The sequence below is a fragment of the Lethenteron reissneri genome, chromosome 9 (genome assembly GCF_015708825.2).
Source record: "Lethenteron reissneri isolate LAM-NWPU_2019-01 chromosome 9, ASM1570882v1, whole genome shotgun sequence".
Lineage (NCBI taxonomy): Eukaryota > Metazoa > Chordata > Hyperoartia > Petromyzontiformes > Petromyzontidae > Lethenteron > Lethenteron reissneri.
Genome location: NC_083787.1, coordinates 8,599,854 through 8,624,691, shown reverse-complemented (window position 1 = coordinate 8,624,691; position 24,838 = coordinate 8,599,854). Strand labels below are relative to the sequence as shown.

The following is a 24,838-nucleotide window of genomic DNA, read 5'->3' as shown; positions in this document are numbered from 1 at the left end:
TGAAAAAAGTGGCGGTTTTTCCTAACTCATCCATCGTCCATCTGGCAAATTGCCAGATGAATTCGTCCATAGTCCATCTGGCAAACTGCCAAATCACTGTCTGTGGTGCTGACGTTAGGAAAAACCGCCACTTTTTAAAAATTTTCTTGCTGTGGATTTCACACCTGATGATGATTGCTTGTGTTGCAGTCGAAACGTCGTGATAATTTATATTGTTTTATATTTATATTATTTTATTATCTCCCTTCTACGTGACTTTACCGAAAGAACTAAGAATATTAAGTACATTCCCAGATGTTTTGGCCCAACGTTCCCTGTTGATCAGGAGATCAGAGCAGCTGCCCTGGAGTAGCAGCCATATCGACCAGGGGGGGTAAGACGGTGTCAGAGACCTGCACTGGCACCACTGAGGGCTTGGGTTCGAACCCAGGATGGTGCCTGCGACTATACCAAGTTCTCAAGTTCAGCCAAGTTATGGCTTCAGCCAAGTGACATTTTACTCAATTTGGCATATTGCAGCTCTGAGAAAAACATTTTTTATATAAATTAATAATCATACACTCTTTCTTCTCCACCTGATGACGACCGCTTGTGTTGCGATCAAAACGTCGTAGTGTTTGTTATTTTCTTTGAACCTATCTACGTGACTTTACTGAAAGACCCAAAGAATATACACGTGAGTTTGAGTCACATTTTAATGCAAATACTTTTTACAAGGCACTTACGACTGGTCCAGGACATGGTCACATGTCGGGCACCACTCACGTACGAAGGCCAGGGAACACATTCTTGTTCCAGCTTGCTGCTTCATCTCTACACTACTGCTCCCATTCCTAATACACACACATACCAGCCTTTGGGTGGTGCTGGTGTGATCACGGTGTTTGTGCCAGGCTAGGTGCACATTGAGGCCATGCGGAATGGTGGAGGATCTCTGCAAAGATTCTTCGAGCGGTGCGGTGCCGCAAACAACTTCCCGTTTAGCTTGCGTGAAGTCCGCCGTGCGTGCGTAGACCTCGGGTTGGCGGCAACCGCGTCGCGCCAACCCGAGGTCTAACGGGCGCATCGACGATGCCTCCCCCCCCCCCCCCCCCCCACAGAGCACGGGGCTTGGCAAGCTGCGTCCCAACTTGGTCTTCCTCGGCTTCATGAACTCGTGGCTCGGAGAGGACCCCGCCACCGTGCACGACTACGTGCAGATCATCCAGTGAGTGCCACTTCCCACCCCTCGCCAGCGCGCGGTTACCTCTGATAGTGCGTCACGGGAAGGATTGTACATTCATAAAGAGTTGCGCTTTAAGCAACGTACATGCTGCTTAGTTCGGATAAAAAAAAAACACTTCTGAATTAACTTTTTACTTTTATAACCTTGCTGTAGCGGGCTAGTGGCTACGACACAAGATGTCCAGAGTGGTATTCTTCTATTGTTGCACAGCCTATGATGAGCCAACTACTAGATATTTAGTTGTAAATGATGTAGCTGCACTCACCCACCCCACTCACCCAACCACCCATGTGTACGTTTGGGGCGGTGGGAAGTTACGTGCAACCAGGATCTGGATGGAATTCGTAAGCTGTAGCCGCGCACAGAACGAGATTGTCTGACTTTAAGCTCGTACCTTCTGTGTGAAAAGATACCACAGGTGTGCATTGAGTGCAATTTGGTGGCAGAGTTTTTAAGTGCGCACGTGAAACGTTTGCGGGACGGGTTTTGCAATTCTCCTTGCTTTTTCGCAGCAACGTGTTCGACTACAGCATGGCACTGGCCATCCTGCGCGTGAAAGAGGGCCTTGACATCAAGAATATGCCCGAAGTTCAAGGTGAGATATCTCGACGGAGCATGGAGCTTCACGTATCGTTCTCCCCTATTGCGGTGCTGCGAGAGATATTCACCTTCCCACGATGTGTCCTCGTTTTTTGTACCTCAGAGGTGGCAACCCCCAACTCCCTGCTCAATCAAGTGTGGGGGTGGGTGCTAATTTACACTTTCAGAACTTGAGAAGTGGTAGAAGCGTCACATTACAGGCAGTCCTCGACTTACGAACACCTGACTTACGAACACCCGACTTACGACCACCCGACTTCCAAACACCTGAATTGAAACGCGGAACTATTTTGTTCAGTGGGAGCGATCCTCCGCGAGATGTAATGAGTCAGCCTTGTGCTGGGAGTGAGCGTTTGTGTGTACGTGCGTGTGCGTGTGTGAAAGTGTGTGGGGAGCGGTAGTGCAATGGTAAGCGCACCGTGCAACCAACCTGGCATCTCGAGTTAAATTGCTACTCACGACCAAACCAGTGACGATTATCTGAACGTATCCTGGGCCTCCCCTAGGTTGACTCAGCCTCAAATGAGTACCTGGTGCGGTGTGTAAACATCGTCACTGGGGAGACAAAGGCTGCTGGGCGTGGTGCTGGCCACCCACCCCCTCGTGTGCCGTGCAGGCCTTCATATAGGTGCTGCTTGCTAACAGCACTTGCCCTAACAGCCTGTGAAGACGACAAGGGGGATCGTTGTAGTTAGTGTGTGTGTCTGTGTGTGTCTGTCTGTGTGTGTGCGTGCAATTGTGGTTACTCATTGCGCCCCTTCTGACAAGCAAGCCAGCATCAGGACTCCAGGTAAATGAAAATAAAACAGATTTTATATTTTTATATTTGTGTTACTTTATTTTACGTGTTATTTACTGTAGAGTATGTATTATAGTGCCACATGCAAATTCACAACATTTCTTATTTATGAGTTTAACGATGCTTCCTCTTTTTGTTGAACCGTAACACATTTTATAACACTGACGGTATTGGCATTTACAGTGAGTTAACGTGTTCTGACTTACGCACCATTCCAATTACGAACGGGTCTCAGGAACGAATTGTGTTCATAAGCCGAGGACTGCCTGTAATAATGAAAGGAGTCTGTGGGACGACCATTGCAAACTTGCAACAAGGCTGGCACTCACTCACTTCGTCAATTCTTGAGTAACGATGGGCTGAGCTGAACACCGATCAGGAATCGCTCACGCAATTGTTTGATCTTGAGTCCGGCGCCTGCGATGGAGACACCGGTCCATGCCAAAATAGCATCTGGAAAGAAACCCAACTTGCACTTCATAAATCAAGCGACCTTCACGGAGAGGCCCTCATCCACCGGATATTTTGACGGGAAGGAGCTGTAACCTGCACGCGCATGCTGTTCGCACCCAAAATCCAAATGTGGGGTTAAGCACCGAGCACGTTTTTCCCCTTGCTCAAACATTCACACCGCACGCCGTGTGTCCGCTGCCCCCTGCAGTCAACATGGCTTTCCAGTTCGATGGCAGCGGCGGCGGCGTTGGGAAGGTGTCCGGACTTGTCGCGAAATCAGCGTAAGTACTGCGTGACGGCACCAAACTGGCGGTACGGATGTAGACACAGCCTACAGGATAAAGAGCTGCTGGTTTGTTTCGACACTCATAGGCCATGTACTCCAAAGCGAACGCAGTTTCTCAACCGAAGCGGAGTTGAGGCTGGATAGCGCTTGGATCGGTCACCAACATGTCTAACAGTTGTTATAGGCGGCGGGGCTACTGAGCGGAGAGCAGAGGGTAGTGCAGAAAGTATATACTTCTATCAATCCGCACCGACCAGCACGGTGAAGTATGATCAAATATTGCCCCAACCTTGCACAGCTTGGGTAGGCCCTCATCCAGCCGTGGCGCGACATAACGGTTGTTCGGCACACATTATACGTGACAATTTTCTGAAGGAATTTATATAACTAAATATGCAGCTTGTTGCTAACCTCACCAACACCGCAGCGTCACTCACACGCAGACATCGCGAGTCGCCGCTATTTGGTGGGAAGTGCTGCGGCGTTGTCATGGGCAAGTGTCGCACTGTGAACAGCAATTAATGACATTTTCCTTTCTGTTCCCATTTTGTGTTCCAGCTTGAGCATGGACGTGGATCAGACCGAAGGTAACGAACCCTCCCCAGGGTTGCAGTCGCCACTCTGTTGGGGCGTCACCCCAGGGCTAGTCGAGGGGCCTTCGGTGGCGCCGGTCCATGCCACCGAGCGCTGCTGCGACTTCACTCCTTAATGTTTTCACAAACAAATCGCTGTCAACCTGGCCACGAGACTTATTGGAATGCCAGCCGTGACCGACACCACTGAGCTGGGATACCTGAACTGGTCCTAGGGCACCCCCCCCCCCCCCACCTCCCTTTTCACCAATCCGTAATCTTGCCCCTTGCAATGCAATGTATGTAGGTATGCATGTTGAACTTCTTTCGCACCGTACGTAGCCAACCGTGCTAATTGGAGCTGCGAGGAAAGAACAAACTAAACACAAAAAAGCAGTTCTTTATAAATTGGTTTTCAATCTAGACGATGATTTAAAGGTGCATCCCTCCAGTGGCTTCCTAATATCGGAAGGAGTGTTCCAGACGGCCGCCGAAGCGCACCCGCAAGCGTGCGACGCGGCGACCGTCTTCACGTCTGTGTTTACCTTTGCGGAAAAAAAAGGTCGACCGTGGTTGTGAAATTCTCTCTCGGCTCATCTTTCTCGTCCGGTCTGCAGACAAGAACGGCGCGCCAGAGGCGATGCCCCAGATCAGCACCGTGTTCCAGTTCAGCCAGGGCAAGAGGACCATCGACATCTACTGGCTCTTCGACGACGGCGGTTCGTCTCTTTGTCCGCGCAGTAACGACACGCGCGTGAATGGGTGTTCTACGTAGTGTTGGATAGTAACGTCTCTCGTGTTTGTTTTTTACCACGCTCGTTTGTAGACCAGGAAAGCCTCACGGAATCTCAGTGTTTTACTGTCAGGGCCGATGGTTGCTGCTGTGGATTTTCATGCTTGCAAACTTGAACCGGCGGGAAGGGGGTATTGATAATTCTGTCAATTTAATCTCGTTTCCATATTTGTTAATCTATACAATATTCATACAGTTTGGACTTGTGACGGTATTAATGCTAGCGTCTACTTGTTATTACATTGCATGAATTGTGAGAGGTGGTGGCGGCTAGGAGAGGCCTTCATCCAGCTGTGGATTGACCATAGCTGATTGTGATGACGTCGATGACATTTAGGTTTTCCATTTTTAAATGTTCCTGCCGCCTCTCGCGTTGCTCTCCCACAGGCATGACTCTGCTCATCCCCTACCTGCTGAGCAAGAAGAACCGATGGGGCGAATGCAAGATGCGCGTCTTCATGGCAGGGAAGCTGGACCGGCTGGAGGAGGACAAGCAGAAGTAAGGCTCCTCCACCCGTGCTCAGACACTCACGGCTCACATCCCGAAGGGCCACGATTTCAATTTATACGGTGCTCGGTTCAAATGCCCCCGCATACCTTGCATCACATCCCAACTCGACGGTTTGATGCCCTACTGTAGCTTAAGCCTCGGGCACTCCCACCCATGTCAGCAGTCCCTGTGCGGCATGAGGTGATGAATGAAGCACCTCCCTGTGAGTGCCAGTAGGGGGCCACGCTGCTATTTTGTTTTCCCAATCGAGTAATTTGTGGTGTCGTTTTTCAAATTTGGTCAATTCTGGACTGTGATGCCGACCCACGTGGCCTGCCCTGTGGGTATCGTACGGGTTACCATATCACCAGGTCACCAGGTCACCATGTCACCAGGTCACAATGTCACCAGGTCACGGCATTATCCAGAGCATCCCGCTTGCAGAAGCCCTTCTGCCAGCAGTGGCACGAGTGAGCAATTTTCAGGACCGCGCCTCTATCTTAAACCGCCAAGTACAGTGCAGGAGTAAAATGTGGTGGCGAGAGTGACGGAGCGATGATGCGCTGCCCCCCTCTCTCCATGTCCCCAGCATGTCGCGGCTCATCGCCCGCTTCCGCCTGAACGTGGACGACGTCATCATCCTGACGGACGTCAACAAGAAGCCACGTGCCGACAAGTGAGAGACGCGTCCCCCGACGTGTGAGCGTGCTTCCAGCCCAAGGCCGTAGTTAGAAAATATATTGGAGGGGACACATCCCCCCCAATAATCAAATATGCTCAAAATGTCCCCCCCAAAAATATTGCTATAAAATAGATTTGTGTTTATGTGATTGTGGTTATGGTTGTACTTTATTAATCTCTAATCTCTGCCATTACATACAATGAAACAAGAAAAGGTAATAAGTATAACCCGTAAAAACAAAGTTTTTCACTATAAATCCTTTATATGCGTGGCAGTGAACTTAATATAAAGGATTAAAAAATATATTCGCCTGTGGAGGACGCGGGGATCGATCCCGCTACCAACTGCGCTACTCCGCCACGGCCTGTGGAGGAGTTACGCTCTTGGCTCTTACACTCTGACGTTCAGCCAAAGCCATGAATTAGTTCTATTTGAATATATGTAAAATACATTTTTTTTGCCTAAAAAGTGTAAAATTTTGGGAATTTTTTTTCACGAACAATAATTGTCTGGCACAACGAGTCTGTGTGGGAAATGTCAGCTCGATTGGATCACGGGAAGTGGGTTAAAAAACGACCGAAAGATTTGCACGGTCCTAAGCAAGCAAGCAAGCACGCGAACTTAATATTAAGGATTTAAAAAAATAAAAAACAGAGCAATGGAACACAATACACTATTAGACATTATTGTAAAGAATAAGTAAAAAGTCCATCCTACAGTATGTGTTCGTGAATTTTTAAATTTAGATTTTTTTTCTGGGGGGGGGGACCCCAGACCCCCTGGAAGATTTGGTGACCCCCAATGTTGACTCCATGACTACGGCCTTGTTCCAGCCAATCAGCGAGCATCCCTACGCTACGTGCAGGTTGAAACCGGAGCGCCCGGAGAAAACCCCTCGCGCGCGACGAGTAGACATCGTTTGTGGTATAGCCGGAATAACCGTCACGATAACTCACTAATAACTCTTGTAACCGTCACAATAACTCGTGTACCCTCCCCCAACTGCTCCGGCGGCCCACAAGGATGAAGTACTTTGAGGACCTCATCATGCCGTACCGGCTCAACGACGGATTCAAAGACCCCGCCGAGGTGGAGCAACTGCGCAAGGATTGCCCCTGGAAGATTTCCGACCACGAGATTCTCACCTTGCGCGAGAAGGTCAGCGGCAACCGTTCGCAAAACAACACACATTCGACCGAAAGTCCTGACCATTTTTTTTTAATCGGGGAGGAAGCAGGGCGGGGGCGGGGGTGTTTGATAAGATTGTGAAAGTTACCGTTTGAGCTCCCTCGTGTGTGTAAATGGGTGTCGGTTAACCGTGTTATTACATTTTGGGTGGGAATTTCTTCGGACGTCCTCTGCGGAGATGGCGCAATGAAATCAGCTCGTGCGCAGGGGCCAGATGGATTGTTGCATTGCATGACAGAGAGAGATGGTGATAGTTTGGGGAGAGGGTGGCTCCATCCACCAGTTGATGGATCATGTCTGGCTATGGAGGAATTAGCTTAATCTATTTGTATGCATCCTTTATTTAATCGGGATACGTAATAAACCCATTGAGACGGATATATCATCATTGCCTCTTTCGCAATGTGAATTTCATTAAAACAACTGGCAAGTAGAGGAAATTGAAAAAGGTACGCAGGATGCGATCAAATGTAAACAGTCGAGAAACATTCACAACAAACATGGCCAATCATGCCGTCAGGAGGCCACGCGGTGCCAGCATCAGGGGGCACCGCGTGGGCCCTAGGCGGCGCCTCCTAGCGGCCGCGCCCCAAGCTCACGTGTTCTCTCGGTCCCCCTCTTCCAGACCAACCGGCAGCTGAAGCTGAACGAGCTCATGCACGAGCACTCCAAGGACGCCGCGCTCATCGTCGTGTACGTACACCCCCGATCGCTCACACGCTCCCGGGCGCTCCGACGTCTCGCGATAACGCACCGCGTGAAAACACAGATCCACGTTGTTCGCCGCAACGTTTGAAGCTGGGTTGTGTGATTATCATTACGAAGCCGGATAGCGTGAACATAGTTGGAGAAAAAACACATTTAGTGCTTCCGCTCCCACGTGGGTGCCACTGGACGGGAGGTGGTGGGCAGGGCTTTGTGATGTCATCGGCATCAACGGGCCACGTTATATTGGGCATGGTTTGTAGGGGGTCTCCCAACTTCGTTTGAAATGTTTTGTCGATGAATAGGCCCAATCGTCCCCGGCACAGCCGGCAGTTCCCAGCGGCCCTGCAACTCCTGCAGTGCAAACAATTACCATTCAGGGCACCCGAGTTTCAGTGGAATCTGGGTGCAATGAATATTGTATTATACGCAGGTGATCTCGTCGTGGCACTGCACAAATAACGGGGGTGCACCCGATCTCCACTGAGATCGCGGAAGCCAAGCAGGAGATGAGCCTGGACAGCGCCTGGATGGGCGACCACCACCGTGCGTAAAGCAGGAGCTGCTCCTGCAGGGCCTCGTTAGTAGAAGGCAGTTGCAGCAGAGTCCAACGTTGCAGTGTACTTCTGTGCTCCTTCATCCACACTCTCCGCCGTCACCAACACGTGATGACCGGTGGGGTGAAGCATGGTCAAATCACCCCCACGATCCCCATCGCGGGTGCTTTACGCGTACGTGCTCCGCAGTCTGTAGCGCTGTGTACGATCCGTGCTGTCGCTGTAGCTGAACACGCGTGCGTTTCCGCGTGTTGGTTTGTGCCGTGCAGGAGCATGCCTGTGATCCAGAAGGGACGATGCCCGTCGGCGATGGGCATGGCCTGGCTGGAGGTGCTCAGCCGGGATCTGCCCCCAGTGCTCATCATGAGGGGCAACCACACCAACGTGCTCACCATCTACAGCCAGTGATCCACCCCGGCACGGCCCAGCCACACATTCACCCCCGCTCGCTCGCTTGCTCACACGCACGTGCTTACACACGCGTGTATGCTACATTTGCATGCACATGCGAATGTACAGTCGTACACGCCCTTGTAGACGCATCACCAAAGGCAGTGGTGGCGCTAGGCACAGAGCAAAAGCTTAGGGACAAAGCAGCTCAATGGGGCCTTGGATTAATGATAAAACATTGGGGGTATGCACGAAATAGCATCTTAAATTCGAATAAACGTAACGAGCTAATTAACATAAACCAGCTCGTTAATCTCTCTCATCTCTATTTTGTCTGCGTATCTCTTCTCGTATCTCGGTACATCTCTACGTTTTGTCTGTACCTCTTCTAGTCTTCGCGCATTTTACACGTTTAAAAAGTGGCGCTCGCAAAAATAGTTACGGCTTATGGCGCGTCCCCCCCCCCCCCCCCCCCCCGCAATGGGTTAAGCCCCACACCACTGAACGCACCTGTGTAAGCATCGTCACACATCATTGTATACACGTGTGCACGTCAGATATGCAGGCGCACGCTTTCCCCGCACCTCCAATTAGTACGGGTGGCTACGTACAGTGAGAAAGAAGTTGAACGTACATACACTTTGAAGTGTGTCTGAAAAAGCTCAGTACAGTGGCCAGTTACGTTCAGGACCACCGATAATAGAGCGGTAGTGAAGCTTCGTTTTAAATATATACGAATACACCTTTGGCAATATTTGCTGGCCAATAATGACAACCAAAAGTGCCGAATTAGTCAACGAGAACGCGACGGAATTGTGTTCCATTTTTAAAAGAAGCTGGGCTCCCACTAGATGACTGAGTCCCAATTGATATCATGCAACGAGCTAATCAAATGAATGAGCGCCTGTAATCCTACTTATATAATATATAGAGTTATAAATTGCGATGTTGAAATGTATAACCTGGGTAATCTGCACACTGTTTTGTTGCCTGTGAAGGCTGTACAATTATCACTTTTATTTTCGCATTGTGCACTTATAAACAGATGTAAACTCCGGAGAGACGTGTAAACACTGATGAAGCTTGGCATTTGGTGGTCAGTCTTTGAACAAGCGATTACCTGTAATTAGGCAACTGCATTTATAAAATGTGAATGAAATGCTAAGGTTTTCAGCTCTTTATTGCCAGTGCGGACTGCAGAGCAGTTGACCTTTAACATCAATATGAAGAGCACAACATGTGTGAACTGTGTCATCCCAAGTGGCCCATTCACTTAAGAACTACAGTAGAACTTCCCTTATCCGACTCCCATTATCCCTGGAACCTACATGGTCTACATAACCTCCAATTATGCACGCACATATTCTCACTATTATCTGCGTTTGCAAGTGTTTCTTTCCCATCATGGGTTACGGCACGGCTTCCTGTTGAGAGCTAATTGGCAAAATGTATCTTGTTTGCGATTAGCTGCCATTTTTCACGGATGCCGGGGATTAAATTCGCAAAATAAAATCGCGGATAATGGGAAACAAAATGTTTATCACCCCCCCCCCCCCAAATCACCGTGGATAAGAGTTAGACTGTGGAGAAAGAGTTATTTGCACGTGAAACTTATGGCCGGATGAAGTGACAAATGTAACATTTGAATGCGGGCGAAAAGTCTCTAGGGATTGCCGGGTTGTCACAGCGCTGTGCCATGTGTCCAGTTTGCAGCCGGCAGTTTGATTCCTGCAGCCGGTAGTTTGGTCAGTTTGCAGCCAGCAGTTTGATTCCTGCAGCTGGCAGTTTGGTCTGTTTGCAACCGGCAGTTTGATTCTTGCAGCCGGCAGTTTAATCAGTTTGCAGCCGGCAGTTTGATTCCTGCAGCTGGCAGTTTGATCAGTTTGCAGGCGGCAGTTTGATTCATACAACCGGCAGTTTGGTCAGTTTGCAGCCGGCAGTTTGATTCTTGCAGCCGGCAGTTTAATCAGTTTGCAGTCGGCAGTTTGATTCTTGTAGCCGGCAGTTTAATCAGTTTGCAGCCGGCAGTTTGATTCTTGTAGCCGGCAGTTTAATCAGTTTGCAGTCGGCAGTTTGATTCCTGCAGCCTACCAAAGGGTCGCTGTTCAACGTCATCAAAGCGTGCCACCGGATGCAAAGTTGACATTAAAAGATCTATAACAGTAACGCTTGAAAGCTGGACTATTGAATTATGGTACTGTTGTTAATAAATATATAAAATACACAAATTGTATTGTTATCCATAAAAACCCTCGCCCCCCCCCCCCTTGTTACAATATATAATTTACGTTGATGTTCAGACGATTACAAATGTTTGACCGCGTACTTCGCCAGGAGGATGTACACATGAGACGCTACTTTTTATCTGGATTCCAGTTGATCGTTGCTCCATGTAAAGGTCGCATCTGCACAGCGATCTCTGCTCACCTTACATGACGCTTCTATCGAATTTCCACCACCACCTAGCATGGAAGAGGCCCTCAATGGGAGAGGTTCTCTCGTGCTCGCTCTAGGGGAAGGGCCACTCTCTCACCAGCAGTGGTGTGAGCAAGCAATTGCCACTGTGTGGCAGGGTAAGCCACTTTCGTGCACTCACCCCAACACACTGTGTGCATTCCCGCACAGGAAGATTGTTCTGCGGTCAAGTAAAAAACAAGATGAACTCTTGTGTATTTTGCAAAGACTGCAGCATTAGTAATCCTTTGACAACGACGGGGTTACAAAATAGCTTTGCATTTGTAGACAACAACAAAACCAACTTTGAGGGCATTTCCATCCTTTAAACTCTGCGCTAAGACTTTGTGTGAAGACGACTGAAGCGTGTAGACTCCACTTGGGGTTCTTCCCTTTGCGTTTCCTTTCCTCCTTCACCAGACGGCGGTGTCCCTTCACCCATCAGCTCGACTCTCAAATGGAAACGGGTTCATTCTGTGGCAGCAAGTCTCAATGAGCACACATTAAACAAGTGCTTGCACTTTCAATGCTCTCAATGCCAGTGTATGGGTATACCACCACACTGTATTAGCGATGGCCCCTGTTGTCTGCATTGGAGATTTTAACGTTGTATTTTCTACCTCTCTCAAGCAGCTGTACCTTGTTTTCTTCGTGATCATTAAAGTTATCCAAATCGTGTTTTGTTTAAGTCGAGTCGAAGTTAAGTCAAACGGTCAATCAGTGGACACTTCCCAAACATCGCCGCATCACCTCCCCTGGCTTTGGCGTTCCTCCTCGATTCCTCCTCGAAGACGCTGGCGGTGGAACCATTAACCACGATCGGAACGTCAAGATGCCGATCCGCACATCTCCTTCACGAGCATGAAAATTGAAGACACAAGTAGAAGTTTTTAGGATTTGTCTTTAGATTCTTCAATTGGCCTACGATTTATTTCTTCTAACCTGGCTTCAGTTGACCTTCCGAGAGTTCCAGCGCGGTGTTGTGACTTCCGGTCTGTCTCGGCCTTGCTGTGCGCTGTGTTGCGCCACTATCTGAGTAGTTAACCTCGCATTCAATAAACCTTCAGAGCCAAAGTGAACATCTGACTCCAACGTATTTAATGAATGAGCATGAATAAACATCAATGAGCTTCGACGAGTATCAATGAGTTTCAACGAGTTTCAATGACTTTGAAAAAGGTAAAACTTATGGAAAAACAACACAATACAGCATCTATTAATACATGCAATATCAATACAATGAATGAGCATTGCAGCATCATAACATTGTCTTAGATAATATGAATCTCAACAATAGGTCCTGGAATAGCACTGAATATCTATACAAGAGAATAAGCTACTGTGTTAAATAAGGTTACTTTATGTAATCACCATACTGCAGCCTAAATGTACAATGCTGCATATAACACTGAACTGTGGATGAGATACTTCTTCATCCTTGCTCTCAAGAACACAATAAAGTTACATGGGTACAAGTCTGACGTGATTTATCCAACTACAAATAACATTCACAATAATACAAGTGGCAGGCTTCGTTGTTAACTAGGACCCATATGCATCATAACAATTTAACGGCATTATAAAGGCATTTACAGCATTATAACAGCAATCACAACATTATAACAGCATTCCCAGGATTATAAGAACATAAACGAACTTACAGTCAATGCTTTTTAAAGTCCTGTAATGAACAGATGCACCTGTCTTCACTGAGACACTATTTGTGCTTCCAGATTGAACTCTGAGTAATGGCTGACACCCCCTACTGGCCTCGTGGCTTAAAGACCTTCAACCTGGTACTTCCTGGTCACGTGACCAAACTCAGCACCCTCATATCAGGAAGTAGTTCCTGTATAAACACATCCCCCATATCTGCCGTGCGACAGAACACGGTCTATGTTGGCTCTTTAGGAATGATTTGTTGTTAATTGTCCGCGAAGCGATGAGCGGCAACCAGCCGTCCGGTCTTGTTCTTTGACATGAAGCGTAAGTCTGGCCCATCGGGCCCGAATGGAACGTGCCCGGCTGTTTCGGGTCGGGCCCGAGTGGAACGTTTCTCATGCCCACGGCCATGCCTCGAGTTACTGATTGTTCGAGTAGCCCCGTCTTTTTGTGGGTGGCCAGGAAGCCACGTTGACGACCTGAGAGTCCTTCGGTGTTCACTCGGTCCAATCGAAGACATCGTCCGATCTGTTTCTGGCCCTTGATTAAAAGGGCCATTCGATCTTCAATATTTAGCTCTACGGGCTCAGATCTGGATTAGAATTAACGACGTCCATTTCGCCCAGATGTCGGTACTCGCTGTGCTAAAGGTAACGCGAAGGCACGTGGCACGCGGGGCCATGACGAGAAGGGGCTGCCGTCTCCCGCCCGATGCATGACCCTTGGGTCAATCCACTGTTAGATGAAAACCTCCCCACGCGATGTTGGTTATCGACGCATACTTCACTCTGATCAGTGTGCGTCGGTAACGTGAGGGTGGGACGTTATCCGTGGACCGATTAAGATATGACTGCACCGAACTCAGGCCAAGTTCACGAGCGCACTGCGCCTTCATTAGCTGACGCACCACCACCACTCGTTGGAAAGATTCCATCACGAGTGACCACGAGATGAGGGTGAGACCACGGTTACCAGAGAAGACGTCTCTTTACTTGACCCTATCAACCAAGGGGCCGTCCATAAATGACGTCACGCACCTGGGGGGGAGTCAGACATTTGTGACGATGAGAAATGTGACATCACATCAAAATGCGTAACTTTAAATAAATATAGACAACACGTTCTACTTAATTAAATAGACTTTTAAATGTTTTCTCCTACAACATCAGAGTGCAGCGGCACATTAAATACGCGCTACAATGACAATAGTTTAACGCGATTTAAAGCATGTTTTATTTTAGGGGGGGGCAGAGCTTTGTGACGTCATATTTGAGGGGGGGGTCTGACTTTTTGTGACGCCATGTAACGATGAGGGGGGGGGGGGTCAAAAATCGTCGAAAATCGCGTGACGTCATTTATGGACGGCCACCAACGGAAGTTTCCCGAGCGATGTTGCCAGTAACCACCCCGCCCGCCCCCCAGTAGGTTGGGGACGATGGCAGTACCCCAAACTCACCAGCAGGGGGCGCAGCTACTCCGTGTACCGCGAGGTGTGCCTGGGGCCATCGTAGCTGGAGACCCGGCTGATATGCTCAAGACTTGATTGAAGGATCGACCCCGCGTTTTCCCACCCAACAGGGTGATACGTTCCATTCATTGGCTACCACATTCTGATAAGCTCCCCTCCCCCTCTCCTCCCCCCTTAACTTGTATTTAAGAGCTCGCATCTTGAATCCCTCACTCACTTGATGCAGCAAATCTGGCTGTGACGGTCCCACCTGATGACGGAGACTTGTGTTGCCTACGAAACGTCGTGATTTTATTGTTTTATTTTTATTAATTTCATTTTTTACCTACGTGACTTTACCGGGAGAACTAAGAGTAGGGTGACACACACGCCGTACTCCAACGCCTATAACGTACACAGCAGTAGCAGGTGGACAGTAGACTCAGTACTGGGTCAGTTGTAAGCAGTTGTGGAGATATCTCATAGTTGCAGCTCAGCTCAGTTAAGGGGCCGTCCATAAATGACGTCACGCGATTTTGGACGATTTTTGACCCCCACCCTCGTCACACGGCGTCACAAAGTCAGACCCCCCCCTGAAATATGACGTCACAAAGCTCTGCCCCTCCCTCCCAAAATAAAACATGCTTCAAATCGCTTTGAACTATTGTCATTGTAGCGCGTGTTTAATGTGGCGCTGCACTCTGATGTAGGAGAAAACATTTATTACAAAGTCTATTTAATTAAGTAGAACGTGTTGTCTATAATTATTGAAAGTTGCGCATTTTGACGTGACGTCACATTTCTCAAATCCCTCGTCACACAGTCACAAATGTCTGACCCCCCCCCCTCCCTAGGTGCGTGACGTCATTTATGGACGGCCCCTAAATCCATGTGCTTCGCTAATTTTCAGAGGGTGGGGGGCACTTTCGCCGATAAGACACCAGCGGGGAGGGCCGCCACACATTTCTAAACCATCGTTGGGTTTCACAGCACGATGGGGGAGTTTCCACGTGTTGTGCATTGTCCGGGGGAGGGGGGGGGGCACGTCACGTGCTGCACTGAAAGGCCACCAGGGGCCGCTAGTGGCCCGTACGCCCTGCAATGAAGAGCGCTGCGTTCGGGCCATGCTCGTAGGGTGCGTTTGTCAGTCGGGGCCGTCCATAAATGACGTCACACACATAGGGGGGGGAGGGTCAGACATTTGTGAGGATGTGTGGGGAGGGGGGGTTTGAGAAATGTGACGTCACATCAAAATGCGCAACTTTTAATTAATATAAACAATATAATTGTTATAATAACACTAATTTTTATTAATTTTCATTATTTACTATTTTATTATTTAAATTTACTAAGGTCACCTTTTATTTATTCCATGAAAGAGCATTTTGCTTCTCCATGGGAGAATGGAAAAGCATAGATTTTGTATTTTTTTTTAATGATTGTTATTAAACATTTTGATTCTAATGATTCTACCAGGGCTTTTCATTCTGTGGAATGAATGTGATTGTTATAATTGTACTCTCCTTTTTGCCTCGTTATACTACAAAGTTTCAAGTATGTTTTATTGTTATAATTACTTTTAATATTTTATAATTATAAGATAATTTCAATATAATATTCTGAACATCTGCAGTTTTGGTTAGACATTTAATATTTTCAAGTTAATTTTATTCTAAATTTCAGCTTTCCAACACCTTTTTATTAATAAATGTTTTCTCCTACAACATCAGAGTGCAGCGCCACATTAAATACGCACTACAATGACAATAGTTTAGAGCGATTTGAAGCATGTTTTATTTTGTTTGAGGGGGGGGGGTCTGACTTTTTGTGACGCCGTGTGACGAAGGGGGGGGGGGGGAAGTCAAACATCGTCAAAAATCGCGTAACGTCATTTATGGCCGGCCCCTTAAGGTGTTTTTAGGAGGTTAGAATTGTCAAAATTAACCCGATGATGCCGGATGTAATTTACAAACTAAATGTCACGATACTCAAATTGTTAATGTTGTGCATTTACTCTCCAACATACCGGTGGGCAGAAGTAGTAACTCATTGCCTGGTAGACTGTGTCCAGGTAACCCCACCGCGTGCTTCCTCCCTCCAAAGCCCCCCCCCCCCTAAAGCGTGCCCCCCATTCCCCCCCACACGCAACTCAAGCAATGGGGTTGGCCATACATCCCAACGTAGGAACCTGACTGCGAATATTCATGAGAGCCGGTGAGGCTTTCCGGGGTTAATGCGGCAAAGGGCGTTGACAAAATTCCCACAAACAATAGTGTTCAACTTCTTGGTTCTTTCGGTTAAGACACGTAGAAGGGAAATAATAAAAATAAAACATAATAAAATAATTCTCACGACGCTTCGGCCACAACGCAAGCAGCCGTCCTCAGGTGAAGACCAGGTCTGTCGGGGAGACAGCGTCTTTCATTCAGACGCTGTCTCCCCGACAGACCTGGTCTTCACCTGAGGACGGCTGCTTGCGTTGTGGCCGAAGCGTCGTGAGAATTATTTTATGATGTTTTATTTTTATTATTTTATTATTTCCCTTCTACGTGACTTTACCGAAAGAACCAAGAAGATGAATCCCTGCAGTCACGAAAGCTTTAAATCGAAATAGTGTAATTATTGGCGAAACGTGGTACTCAGATTGTAATGCTGTGGCTTGGCTCTCCAACACACCGGTGATGCTGTACTCGTGACGAATTGGCACGTTCTGTTTACGTGACAACCCTTACCAGTTGGCTGTGTCGGGTGGTGGTGGGTTTAGCGACACATTTATATATTTACGCGATCTAACCCAAAAAAACCCTGTATTAATATCGGGTTCATATAAATAAACGAAGTTCAATCACTCCTTGTTAATGGAAACGCTCTTCAAGACCTCAGTAACAACGGTTCACCTGGGTTGATGACGGGAGCACCCACTCATAGCTTATTCCATGCTCATGCGATCTGGAGCGTTGAAATGTTCTCAACATATACCCAAAGCTTTCACCAATGAGTATATATACAGGGTGCTTAAAACAACATTTACACTTCTGAGAATTTGCAACAATACAACAAGTAATGTGCCTCCGGCCTCTGGAGACCACCTGGAGAAGATCCCAGGCATGCACTGACAATGATGGCGAACAAGTGGAGACTCTTTGACTTTTGCAGCTATTAACATTACATTTGTTATCATGTTACAGTGTATTATTATACGTTCTTTTTTTCCATTAAAAACGATGGTCCAATGTAAGCGTTAACATTTTTTTGAAGCACCCTGTATATACACATTTACATCACTGCACTCTGCAGGCCACTCAAATGCTGTGACAACGACTTTGTTGGGACACCTACAGCCCTCTGCATCTTCTTGGTTCCTTCGGTAAAGTCACGTAGAAGGGAAATAATACATTTAAAAAAGATTTTTTTTTACTAACTTATTATTTCCCTTCTACGTGACTTTACCGAAGAACCAAGAAGATGAATCCCTGCAGTCACGAAAGCTTTAAATCGAAACCTACAGCCCTATGAATTATTTATATATACACTAGCTTTACTACCCGGCTTCGCCCGGGGCTTGGGTTAACCACGCCCGGCCGCTTTTGTCTCCTCAGTGGCGATGTTCACACACCACACCAGTTACTCGTTTGAGGCTGAGTCGACCTAGGGGAGGCCCAGGACCGGTTCAAATAATCGTCACCGGTGGTGGCAGTCTGGAAAGTACCCACATGGCAAATTTAAAGTTTGTTGCATGTCGGGAAGTATGCTAAACATTTTGAACAGAGACACATTCGCAAATTCCCTTTTATATATATAGAAGAGATTACATCTGTGCTGTGGTAATAGCTTCAGAAGTCATCCGTTTGGAGAAAATGTGAAGCCGACTTCCATCCTACACCTGTAGTTATTGCGTTGTGTGTATTTCTCATAAGCAGCGGGGGGAGTATCGATTCGTACATTGGCACTATGAAACCAATCACCTGGGTTCAATTCCAGGTAATGGGTAACATCGGTGGCGAATGTTATTGGAACTAGTCCTTCACCAGTCTACGGTGAATTGTGGTTAAACAAGTTCCAAAACCTGAAGGCATGGAGTGGCCTTAGTCCAGCAGAAGATTGACGTTTTATGACGTTACGTACAATAACGTGTACACGCTACGAGTGTATGAGAGGGCGCGGTGTGTGCCTTGGGGTGTTGTGTTTAGTGCTTTAATGCTGGACTGCCCAATGTAGCGATGGGGCGCAGGCGTTGAAGTGTGGCTATCGCACAGCGAACCGCAGCCGACCACGTGCTATGAAGAAGAGTCATTGCCCGAAACGTCGCCTGTATAATTGTTATTGCTTTTAAGCACACAGTGTTTGTTGACGAATATGTCGAGTTTTTAAATCTGGGTTATCTATTGGTGTGCGTTTTTGCACCTATTTCCACGCAGGCTCACCGACATAATTTGTTTAATTTTGAACACCAACTCAGTTCGATCCCTTAGCAGGTCTAACACCAGAGCTGAGTGATATCTGAGCCGGTCTTGTACTTGCCCACTCCCTGTCCCATTAGCCCTATAAACAAACCCATGAGCAAGAGGCCTTCATACAGCAGTGGATTTACAAAAAAGTGCGGTACAAAATGATTAAGATATCATATGTACTATGTACCAGTATTATATGGTCCTAATATGGTCATTACCGATTTAAAGCTTTCGTGACTGCAGGGATTCATCTTCTTGGTTCTTTCGGTAAAGTCACATAAAAGGGAAATAATAAAAAAATAAAAAAATAAATCTTTAAAATAATAATATGCTATATTTTTATTACTTTATTATTTCCCTTTTACGTGATTTTACCGAAAGAATCAAGAAGATGGTCATTACCGTGAGACATACTTCAGCCGCTCGTTCAATCAGCTATTAGATCAGCGCACTTCACTATCGATGCAATCTGTAAGTGTGTATGTAGCGCACTTCTCCAACAATGCAATCTGTCAATCTGCGAGCCGGGCACGCCGGGTAGCACCGGGTACCCGTCTCGTGCATCCTCACGGTGGCCGGTCACAGCCGGGGTCCACAACGCTCAAAGTGACACTGACACAAGCGGTGCGTTAACATTGCACGTCGAACAAAACAAGAAAGGCAGTGGCGCAGTGGATTTTCTTCTTCCGAGCGCGGGGTGCACGCACCCCGTCTGGGGGTGCGAGATGCCCTTTCTGGGGGTGCGGGACACGGAAAGATTTTTATTTAGAAGGTAAATCATCGAAAACACAAATTAAACACGGGCACGTAAGTAAAACTACTTTGTTTCATATTCTTGGTTCTTTCGGTAAAGTCACGTAGAAGGGAAATAATAAAATAATATAAATATAAAACAATAATAATTCTCACGACGTTTCGACTGCAACACAAACAATCATCATCAGGTGTGAAATCCACAGCAAGAAATTTTGAAAAAAGTGGCGATTTTATATTTATATTATTTTATTATTTCCCTTCTACGTGACTTTACCGAAATAACCAATAATATGAATCCCTGCAGTCACGAAAGCTTTAAATCAAAATCTACTTTGTTTCATCAAACCCCTGTGTATTTATTAAAAGAAAAAAAGAAAAATTAGATTGAGAACCAAAGGGGTGCAAGGCTGCAGTAAAGTTTAAGAACCACGGCACGAGAGCGTTTCTTGCCGACCCACTTAGTAAACTACTACTCATTGAAGCACCGACTTCAAACAATTGAGCTGCATGCAATGTCTGGAGTTTACGAACTTTATAATAGCATACGCATATAATTAATACATTTTATTACGTGAATTAGTCATGTTTAAAACTCACATTATTTGGACGGGAATAATAATACCCGTTTGTTTATTCAGGAAAGCTTGATATGAGCCTCAAAGACCCATTTGCAAGAGGGTCTTGCATTGTGACGTTTGGCCGCTTCCATAATGAATTATCCTCAGGAGTACATTTTGTGCGTTTTCTCTCCAATACACCTGTGGGTGGAACTAGTAACTCATTGCCATGTTTTGTTTACGTGACAAACCTTACTAATTGGCTGTGTCGGGTGGTGGCGGGTTAAACAACACATTTATATTTACGCAATCTCACCCTCTATTATGGATAATATTGGTGGCGAAAGCCTACCACGTGTTAAACATCGTCAGGGGCATGTGAAGAAACCTACTCAAAATGTGCAAAAGCTACCCTACTGCCATCTCAGGACCACCTCGCATCCCAGCACGGCTGGGAGTTCTCACAGCACCAGATGATCTCTGCATGATCCACCAACCTTGCGTGGAAAGCAAACCCTGGGTCACCGGCGAGCGTCATGCTGATGGGTCGGGGCATTCGCTCCGTAGCTTCGGACTGACAGACCACGGAGCCAGCATAGCGATCGGGCTCAGTGCCGCATTATCCTCGTAGCAAAAGTAGCTACATGTGTAGTAGCTACTACATATATACATATGCAGTAGCTACGGGCCCCGCGCTTCCAAGGGCCCCGCGCTAAATGCTTTCAGGCTATCAATTCCGGTTCAGTAATTTTGCACTTGCTCTATTACTATAGTACTATACTGCCTTCAACTTTTATGAACAACTGAGTGTTTAAGGTTAGCGATTTGTCGTATTATCTGGCCGTATAGCAAATAAAAAATACGATTACAGTACTTTACTATGCAAGTTAAACATTTGTGTTTAAATATTTACTTTTTTTAAATTAGGGCCCCTTTATAACTTATGCTACAGGCCCCGCACTAGCTTAATCCGGCATTGAATGGGCACTGCCGGGTGGTGGTGGTGGTATATATTTAGTGATTCCAGTTTCTATGCATGGGATCATCGAAGTGGATTATCTGATTCGTTAAATAGCGCGTGAAGGCATACTTCACTGGCTTTAGCGATGTAAAGAGGTTGATGTGGTTAAAGTCGTTTTTAAATCCTTTATATTAAGTTCACTTGCTTGCTTGCTTACGACCGTGCAAATCTTTCGGTCGTTTTTTAACCCACTTCCCGTGATCCAATCGAGCTGACATTTTCCACACAGACTCGTTGTGCCAGACAATTAATGTTCGTGAAAAAAATTCCCAAAATTTTACACTTTTTAGGCAAATTTTTTTTTCTTTTACATATATTCAAATAGAACTCATTCTTGGCTTTGGCTGAACGTCACAGTATAAGAGCCCAGAGCGTAACCCCTCCACAGGCCGTGACGGAGTAGCGCAGTTGGTAGCGCCCTCGCTTCCCATGCCAAAGGTCGCGGGATCGATCCCCGCGTCCTCCACAGGCGAATGTATTTTTAAATCCTTTATATGAAGTTCGCTGCCACGCATATAAAGGATTTATAGTGAAAAACTTTGTTTTTACGGGTTATACTTATATTAAGTTCGCTTGCTTGCTTAGGACCGTGCAAATCTTTCGGTCGTTTTTTAACCCACTTCCCGTGATCCAATCGAGCTGACATTTTGCACACAGACTCGTTGTGCGTGACAATGCATTTTTGTGAAAAAAAATGTCAAACATTTTACACTGTTTATGGAAAAAATTAAAGTATTTAATTACCAATTGTTTAATGCTGCCAGACAATAATCTGACTCATAGGTGGCAGCCATCTCAAGCCAGAGGACGAGAGGACTCTAGCCGCCCCGATGCCACGCATATAAAGGATTTATAGTGAAAAACTTTGTTTTTACGGGTTTACTTGTTTTCCATCTCAGGTGGTACCCCAACAAAGGACATTATGCAGTTTGGGCCCATAGACTTTTTATATCTATAGATGCATGTCCTGACACACTCAAGTGGGGGCTCCCAGAACTGTGTGTATAGATGTATATAAACTGTGTATATATGTTTAAAAAAAAGTGTGTTTGTAAATGCATATAAACTGTGTGTATATAAACTGTGTGTATATAAACTGTGTGTATATATTCTAGATTTGAAATTTTCGTGACTGCAAGGATCCATACTCTTTGTTTTTTTTCGGTAAAGTCACGTAGGTTAAAAAAGAAAACAAATAAATAAAATCACGACGTTTCGGAGGCAACACAAGCTTCCGTCTTCAGGTGGAACCGTCAGAGCAAAATTAACTTCGTGATTTAAATTATTTGTTTTCATTTTTTACCTACGTGACTTTACCGAAAAAAAAACAAAGAGTGTGTGTATATAAACTGTAAATATAAATGCATATCAACTGTGTGCATATAAACTGTGTGTATAGAAAAGCTCGAGGCGCAACGCTGCTAATTGCTTGCTCACGCAACTGCTGCCAGAAAGGACAGCACTGCAGGAAGCTCTCGAGGAGAGTACCCCCCCCCGCCCCCCTCTAGATGTCATTTGACCTCCTCGTCCACACCGGCCAGACGTCTTGGAAGAGATGGAATCATTCGCACTTCATCCACACACACGGGCGATGAACCCCCCACGCGAACCGCAGGTATGGACACAGAGGCAGCCTTTTAAAACGCACCATTGTCTCACCAGTCACCGCTGTATTACAAGTCCAATGCGCTCGCCATTAGACCGCTGGAGCATTACTACAAATAGTAATACAATGGCTTAAATCGTGAAGGTGTTTCCCCCCCTCTCTCGCTGTTTACGTAGCCCTGCAAGCACGAGCGAGAGCTGCGGTATCGGGGCGCTTCGGGTGTTTGTTCACGCAGCCCGGGCGATGCCGGCTGCGGCCGGAGTGCTCCACTCGCCGGCCGCGCTCGCTCGCTGGCCACTCCGCATCCTCCTGGCTCGAGCAGAACTCAGCAACAGCCCCATCCCACCCCCCGTGTGCGTCAGTGCCAAATGTTCAGCGTTGACCAGCTCCTCGCGTGTCCCCGTCAACAACACCTCTCCTGCCAACCCAGCGCATCCCCAAGTGCCCCGTGTCCTCCTACTGGTAGTCTATGAAAGAAGAGCTTCAACGCTCATCGGATTCCTCCGGTCTTAAAATAAGGCTCACGATGTCCGTCCCTCCAGTGAACGTTACATATTCCACAAGCATTCAGTCTTACTCATCATCCTCCAGATTCTGCCCTTTACTCCTCCTACCCATTTCCTTCCATCTCCTCCCCATGTATCTCTCCTCCTCCAACTCCTCCCCACCTCTCACTTCTTCTCCTCCTCCACCACCTCCTCCTCCATCTCCTACTCCTCCCCACGTCTCTCCCCTCCTCCTCCATCTCCTACTCCTCCCCACGTCTCTCCCCTCCACCTCCTCCCCACGTCTCACTCCTCCTCCATCTCCTACTCCGCCCCACGTCTCACTCCTCCTCCTCCTCCATCTCCTACTCCTCCCCACGTCTCTCCCCTCCTCCTCCATCTCCTACTCCTCCCCACGTCTCTCCCCTCCACCTCCTCCCCACGTCTCACTCCTCCTCCATCTCCTACTCCTCCCCACGTCTCTCCCCTCCTCCTCCATCTCCTACTTCTCCCCACGTCTCTCCCCTCCACCTCCTCCCCACGTCTCACTCCTCCTCCATCTCCTACTCCTCCCCACGTCTCACTCCTCCTCCATCTCCTACTCCGCCCCACGTCTTTCCCCTCCACCTCCTCCCCACGTCTCATTCCTCCATCTCCTACTCCTCCCAATGTCTCTCCCCTCTACCTCCGCCCCACGTCTCACTCCTCCTCCATCTCCTACTCCTCCCCACGTCTCTCCCCTTCACCTCCTCCCCATGTCTCACTCCTCCATCTCCTACTCCTCCCAATGTCTCACTCCTCCTCCCCCATGTCTACCACTCGGTAGGCATGACCGGCAAGCTATCTCTCTCTCCCTCTCAACCAAGGGCCTTGTGGTAACTCACCACCACGGGGTGAGTTCGCTGCTCGCGCGCGATCAGCAGGGCCCAGTGGCCACGTGCGTGGACACGGAGGCGTTGAAGCTGCGCTGCGATCCGTAACGCGGCAGTGAGAGCGCCACGCAGGGGCAGCGGTGTTTTGTAAACAGTTTTAATTGAAAAGGGTCACAACTTGGTGCATCCGCTTCAACAATTCTCACTCTTCGCACGGTAACCCGGGCGGTTGACAAAACAGAAAAAGGCCGCTGATTTAGGCGCGCGAGTTGTTTTACTTGCAGGCTTTAGAACGTACTCACTCACGGCTGTTTGTTGAGACAGATGTGAAGAGGCACTCGGTGATGAGGTTGGCTCGGCACCTGAATCCGAGGGAGTCAGAGCACCCGAGCCAGAATCTCGGAGATCATTGGGGTTTGTGTTTGTGTTCGTGTTTGTGTTCGTGTTTGTGTTTGTGTTCGTGTTTGTGTTCGTGTTCGTGTTTGTGTTCGTGTTCGTGTTCGTGTTTGTGTTCGTGTTCGTGTTTGTGTTCGTGTTTGTGTTCGTGTTCGTGTTTGTGTGCGGCGTTGAATGTTGTGTGAAAGCAACAGCTCCGAATCGTACAGAGGAAGAGGAGGAGGATGGACTTACGAGGTGTAAGACGTGGGGTTAGGATTGGTGGGGACACGGGTCAAGGCTCTGAAATTAAATGTTGCTTGCCCCCTCCAACCCCCCACAATCATCTCTACTATCTTAGCGGGATATCTATAAATGGATCACCCTGTATCTCAAATATTCTACCATATTT

The 24,838-nt window shown here is 47.4% G+C and overlaps 1 protein-coding gene across 2 annotated transcripts in view; it reads left to right on the top strand.

Moving 5' to 3' along the window:
* Nucleotides 1–11,872, top strand: part of LOC133339434 (solute carrier family 12 member 3-like) — a 32,398-nt gene extending 20,526 nt beyond the window's left edge. Inside the window, exons 18-28 of one of the 2 annotated variants that reach the window (XM_061547590.1) lie at nucleotides 1,101–1,207; nucleotides 1,738–1,820; nucleotides 2,598–2,615; nucleotides 3,286–3,358; nucleotides 3,922–3,950; nucleotides 4,553–4,654; nucleotides 5,116–5,227; nucleotides 5,808–5,894; nucleotides 6,923–7,058; nucleotides 7,714–7,781; nucleotides 8,620–11,872. In XM_061547590.1, coding sequence (XP_061403574.1) covers nucleotides 1,101–1,207; nucleotides 1,738–1,820; nucleotides 2,598–2,615; nucleotides 3,286–3,358; nucleotides 3,922–3,950; nucleotides 4,553–4,654; nucleotides 5,116–5,227; nucleotides 5,808–5,894; nucleotides 6,923–7,058; nucleotides 7,714–7,781; nucleotides 8,620–8,758 — 954 coding nt within the window. In that variant the 3' untranslated portion in view covers nucleotides 8,759–11,872. The remainder of the gene's footprint in view (nucleotides 1–1,100; nucleotides 1,208–1,737; nucleotides 1,821–2,597; nucleotides 2,616–3,285; nucleotides 3,359–3,921; nucleotides 3,951–4,552; nucleotides 4,655–5,115; nucleotides 5,228–5,807; nucleotides 5,895–6,922; nucleotides 7,059–7,713; nucleotides 7,782–8,619) is intronic. The other variant, XM_061547598.1, reaches the window with a different exon arrangement.
* The last annotated feature ends 12,966 nt before the right edge of the window (nucleotides 11,873–24,838 follow it).